This window comes from Dipodomys merriami, unplaced genomic scaffold (assembly GCF_024711535.1).
Source record: "Dipodomys merriami isolate MVZ:Mamm:240054 unplaced genomic scaffold, mDipMer1.0.p SCAF_28, whole genome shotgun sequence".
In the NCBI taxonomy this organism is placed as follows: Eukaryota; Metazoa; Chordata; class Mammalia; order Rodentia; family Heteromyidae; genus Dipodomys; species Dipodomys merriami.
The window spans coordinates 14,985,988-14,991,373 of NW_027204270.1; the positions used below are offsets into that span (position 1 = coordinate 14,985,988).

A 5,386-nucleotide genomic window follows, 5' to 3' on the forward strand; every position below is an offset into this window, starting at 1 on the left:
CTGGTGGTTAATTGGAGATAAGAGCCTTGTAGACTTTCCTGTCCAGGCTGGCTTTGAACCGCAATCCTCAGATCTCAGCCTCCTGAGTAGCTAAGATTACAGGTGTGAACCACGGGTGCCTGGTCCCTCAGGAGCTCTAAGGATGAGGTTGGTGCTGGGTTTGTGGATTCCATCTCATGACTGCGGCTTCCTGGACTCGAGGACTCCCAGTGCAGTGGTCTCTGAAGCAGACTTCCCACGGCTTCTCAGGGTACTCAGGGCAATGACGCAATGTACATTGTGCCTCACCGCATGCCAATACCAGCACCTCAGAGTCCTGCCCTGCCAGGCTGAGTGTCCTTTAGGGCCTCGCTTGCCTGGACTGTCCGTCCTGTGGCACAGGGCTGCAGAGTGCAGGACAAGACAAGGACCTGGAGAGCACTGGGCCTTGGGCGTCTCCGGTGGGTGGGGTCCTGGGAAGAGCAGAACCGGGGAGGGGGCGGCGTTGGGGGGACTCTGTGTCCTGGAGTCCAGCCCCAGGCTCCCATCTTCCATCCTCGCTTCCTCTGTACCTGGGCCTGGCTTGTCCAGCAGGTGGCAGCCTCAGCCCGTGCTCAGCCTCCCTCCCTGCCCTGCCTACCTGGCCCAGCTCAGCTTTTCCCTCCCAGGAGGACCAGAGATTGACTGTGAGGTGCAGGGGATGAGGCTGGGTAAAATTGAGGGTGAGACTCACCCTAGCCAGGTCTCTCTTGCCATGCAGGAGCTCCGGTGATAGCCTCTGCTGTGGGGGTTCCCCTCTCTCCATGGACCCCCCACTCCTTCTTGACCCCAGAGACTGTTGGTGGGAGGGCTGGGGACAGAGTCCTGACTCTGGCCTGTCAGAGGTGGGGGGATAGTGGGCGGGGGACAGTCCCTGTGACTCTGAGAATGGTGCGTGCATGGCGGCATGGGAGAAGGGAGGACAGGGTTTCCAAGACTTGTGCATGTCAGGTGTGAGATGTGTGTGTGCCTGAGGCCAGTGGTGTGCACATGTGAACTCAGTGTGTGTGCCTGTGTGTGAGACATACACATGAGTGTGAGAGAGAGAGACACAGAGGGACAGAGAGAGGGAGAGAGAAGGCATATTTGGAGGGCGTGCAAGTGTTCCTTGAAGGTTGAGGCAGGCAATGCCTGGCATAACAGCTCATGCATTGCCCCACAAGCGTCTGCATGTGTGTGCATGTGTGTGTTTGGAGTTGTTATCAGTGTGTATCTCCTGGGGCATGTGTAGGTGTACACTGAAGGGTGGTCCTGAGCCCACGTGTTATGAGCCGTGGATGTGCTCTGGTGCCTGGGGATCCTAATAGAGATGGTGTGTGCATGTGTGGACACACACGTACTGTTTGGATATGTGAATGGCCTGTGCAGGTGTGTGCTGATCTGCACACGTGTACTGCAGGGCTGTGCGTATGTGTGCTTATGTATAAGTGTGCTTGTGGTCTGTGCACATGTGTGGTTATGTGTGCGTGTGTGTGGTCGGTACATGTGTGTGGTGGTATATGTATGCTTGTGGTCTTGCGCATGTGTGATTGTGTATGTGTGTTGTGTGTATGAGTGAGTTGTATGTGAGTGTGATTATGTATGCGTTTATCATCTGTACCAGTGTGACTGTGTATTTGTGGCTTGTGCACCTGTGTCATTGCATACATGTTTGTGGTCTGTGCATGCGTGTGACTGTGTGTTCCCCAGCCCAGGCGGGGGCTCCGCAGGCAGCTGACAGCAGCCTCCCCTCTCTGATTCCTGGCCCAGGTTGGAGGCGTGCCGGTGTGCTTGGCCAGGTGCAGCTGGGGAGCTGGGAAGGGGGGAGGGCACACACAGACATGGCAGCAGCAAGCTGCGGGTTCAACCCAGCTCTCCTCTGGGATGCCCACCTTGGATCTTACGTTCCCTGTCTTGGCCTTGCTTCATCCATCTGTAAAGTGGCATGGGCACCCACCTTGGAGCTCATTATCAAGCTACACCCCAAGCCAAGAGCCAGGCTGCAGTTGTGACACTCGGAGCCATCCAATCCCCCAGCAGCCCACCGAGGAAGGTGCGGCCACTCCTCCCGCCGTGCAGGTAAGGAAACTGAGGCCACAGAGTGAACGTGGCACACAATAAGCAGCCGACACATGGTGGTGTCTGGCTTGGAGCCCCGCTGATGGGCTTTTGGCACAGACACAGCCGCTGCCTCTCAGCGCTCAGCAAGGGTCACCCCTGTGCCCCTGCCCAGAGCCCGGAGTCCCCATCGCACCCAGGCTGGCAGACTCAGACTCACACATTTATTCCAGGGAGATCTCAAAGGACCCTTACAATGAGCAGAGCGGCGGGCTGACATGCCTCAAGGCTCTCGGCAGCCCCTTCCTTAGGTGGCTAAAGCGATAGCACCCTCTTTACTGAGCAGAGCACAGAGCCTGAGAGGAGGTGAGCACGGAGGAGGAGGAAGCCTGAGCTTGGGGGGGGTTCCCTGGCTCAGGCTGAGGGGAAGATGAGGAAGCCACTGAAGATGCTGTCAGCCTCGGGGCCTTGGTAAATGCGGCCCTTTGAGGCGTCTCTCTCGATCCAGACCTGGTCTCCGTGTTGCAGCTGGATGGCTGTCCCGCCAGACACCACCTGGAAGAGCCCCTTGCTGTTGTAGTCACAGAAGCCCACCAGGCGGCGCTGTCGCTCCGGCTGGCCCCTGGGGGCGTGCGTGATGGACAGGCAGATGTCCCACTGGGAGACCACCTGGAAGGTGAAGTAGTAAAAGCCCGGCACGGAGCAGACAAAGTGCCCGGAGTGGTTCTGGTAAGGGCCTTCCTGGTTGGTGATGACCGTGTCGAAGATGACGGTGGTGCCGCCCGCGGGAGGGTTCCGCCGCACGGCCGAGAAGGCAGGCCGGGGCTGATCGCTGATGTTTCCTGGGTTGCCCTTGATCCCCTTTAACCCTGGGGCACCCTTGTCCCCCAGAGGCCCACTGGGCCCCGGGGAGCCCACATTGCCGGGCTTTCCAGAGGGCCCAGGCTCCCCCTCATCTCCTTTAGGGCCTCTGATGCCTGTCCGCATGCCAGGGATCCCTGGAGGAGAAAGAGCAGATTTAGGGGTGGGGGTGGGGACTCAGGGCCTGACATCCCAGGGAAAGAGGCTTTCCTCCCAGGGACCTTTGGGAGGGAAGGCAGGGGAATGGCAGAGCCTTGGAGAGGCTGATTCTGAGCCAGGTGCTGGTGGCTTGCACCTGTAATCCTAGCTACTCAGGAGGTTGAAATCTGACTGTCAAGGTTCAAGGGCAAGAAAGTCTGCGAGACTTCCCCCTTCCCCTTGTGGGGCTTGAATTTAGGGCCTGGGCGCTGTCACTGAGCTCTTTTGCTCAAGGTTAGTGCTCTACCGCTTTGAGTCAACAGTGCCACTTCTGGTGGTTAATTGGAGATAAGAGTCTCACAGATTTTCCTGCCCTGGCTGGTTTTGAATCACCATCCTCAGCCTCTTGAGTAGCTAGGATTACAGGCATGAGCCCCTGGCACCCAGCTTCTGTGAGACTCTTATCTCCAATTCATCACCAAAAAGCTGGAGGGGGAGCTGTATCTTAAATGATAGAGGGCCAGCCTTAAGCAGAAACACACACACACACACACACACACACACACACACACACACACACACACACATCTGTTTGTCATCATTTTAGCCACTGAGCCATGACCAAGGACTGGGAGCTGCCTCTGACCTCCCCCCTTATCACTCAAGCCCCTAATTCTTCAGAAGAGGAAGTGAGGCCATAGAAGGAAGTAGGGCCAGCAGAGGTTTGGGGGTGAATGGGGGAGCAGGGAAAAGGCCTGGTATCCTCAGCCCTGGGGGCCAAGAACAAACTGGAAGGGCTTCCTGTGGAGCTCCTGCATCCCCCAGCCAGCCACCCGAGTCAAGAGCCCGCACGTACCCGGCTCTCCACGTTCCCCCTTGAGGCCGGGGCGGCCCGGGCGGCCCGGTTTTCCTGCAGCCCCGTCCTTCCCATTGGGGGCTTGGCACACATCCTGAGTCACTGCGGAGGCCAGGAACATGGCCAGCATGCAGGTCAACAACCAAGGAGCCTTCATGACGTCACTGTGGAGACAGGCAGGGCGTGGGCAGGCTGGACAGCACCTGCCCGCCATACTGGACTCACCTACTGGAGTCTCTGCCCCCGACCCCCCCGGGGGCTTCCAAGCCCTGTCCACATCCATTGTCACACACACACCTGTGCGTCACACTGTGTGCACACTCCAGGATACCAACTGACAGTGAACAGACCTGCTCCTGCCCTCCCTGGGTGCCCAGGCTCATCCGCTCCATGCATGAGCAATTTCAGTGAGCAAATATTTATCAAGCGCCTGCTCTGTATTTAATTAACACCTTTCCCCAGATGGTGGAGCTCTGTGCGCTCAGGAACCACAAACCCTGCCACTGCCCGCTCCTCCACAGCGGCGCAGTCCCTTCCAGCATTGAGGACCAGGCCCCGGGCCCCTGCCCCCAGGGCTCCTTCCTCCTGCAGAGACCCCACTGCTGGGCTCTGCTCCCCCAGCCTTTCCCCAGCTTCTTATGGGGGGGGTGCTCAAATCCAGGAACGATGGGTCTGAGTCTCTACACCCCCATCTTCCTCCAAGCTCGCAGCTCAGAGGTCGGGCTTCGCCCCTCTTCTATTCTGAGTCCTGGAGCAGTGTCCCTGCTTCTGTCCCAGCACCCACACAGCTACCAGTATTCTCCCTCTGGCCTGCCTCCGTTGTCCTGGTTCCCCAGCCTCGCAGCCCCCACTACCCAGGCCTGGCCTCACCTGCCTGGGCTGCCAACACACGACTGGATGATTCTGCCTTCAGCCCAGGGACCCAGTAGGACAGCGGCAGGGACAGCCAGCAGGAAGGGCCAGCAGGAACCCTATGCCGTCTGGCCAAGTTTCGCTTCCCCCACCCCAGGCCCCCTCCCCCTCTCCTGCCCTGCCCCGGAGCTGCCTTAGAAGCTGACAGGGGAGTTTTGACCTCAGCAAGACTGGGATATGGACATGGGGCCGGGGGTCCCACTCGGGCCACAGCTGTTGGGAGGAGGGGTGGCCAAGGTGGTATCTGTGTGGCTGGGGTGTGGACGATGGAGGACGCAGAGGCACAAAGATCATCAGGGCAGGAGGAGTTTCAAAACCTGTAAGTTGCTGGCCACTTTCGTGATTGTGAAAGCAGCTGGGATGGTGCCCACGGCCTGGGAGCATGGGGGAACAAGGAGCAGGCTTTAGTTTCCAGATGACCACTTCCCAGTGGCTTGCCTTCCGGAAGTCACATCACCAGCCGGGCCTCAGGTTCCTTACCTATAAATTGGGAACCACAGATTCTACTTCTTTGGGCTATTTTTCTCTTTCTTTTTCCTCTTCTTTTGCTCTCACTTTCTTTCT

General features: G+C 58.4%; 1 protein-coding gene across 1 annotated transcript; it reads right to left on the reverse strand.

Annotated features, from left to right (window-relative positions):
* Window positions 1-2,265: 2,265 nt before the first annotated feature.
* Window positions 2,266-4,875, reverse strand: C1qa (complement C1q A chain). Its single transcript, XM_070037675.1, has 3 exons — window positions 4,781-4,875; window positions 3,911-4,074; window positions 2,266-3,053 (listed from the first exon to the last, which is right to left on the reverse strand). The coding sequence occupies exons 2-3, from the start codon at window positions 4,065-4,067 to the stop codon at window positions 2,470-2,472; spliced, it is 741 nt and encodes a 246-aa protein (XP_069893776.1). The 5' UTR covers window positions 4,068-4,074; window positions 4,781-4,875; the 3' UTR covers window positions 2,266-2,469.
* Between the last annotated feature and the right edge of the window lie 511 nt (window positions 4,876-5,386).

Bases quoted from the DNA above. Each gene is read 5' to 3' on its own strand.
- C1qa (XM_070037675.1), bottom strand. From the start codon at position 4,067: ATGAAGGCTCCTTGGTTGTTGACCTGCATGCTGGCCATGTTCCTGGCC. The intron at 3,054-3,910 runs GTACGTGCGGGC...TTTCTCCTCCAG, and splicing joins GGGGGAACGTGGAGAGCCGG to GGATCCCTGGCATGCGGACA.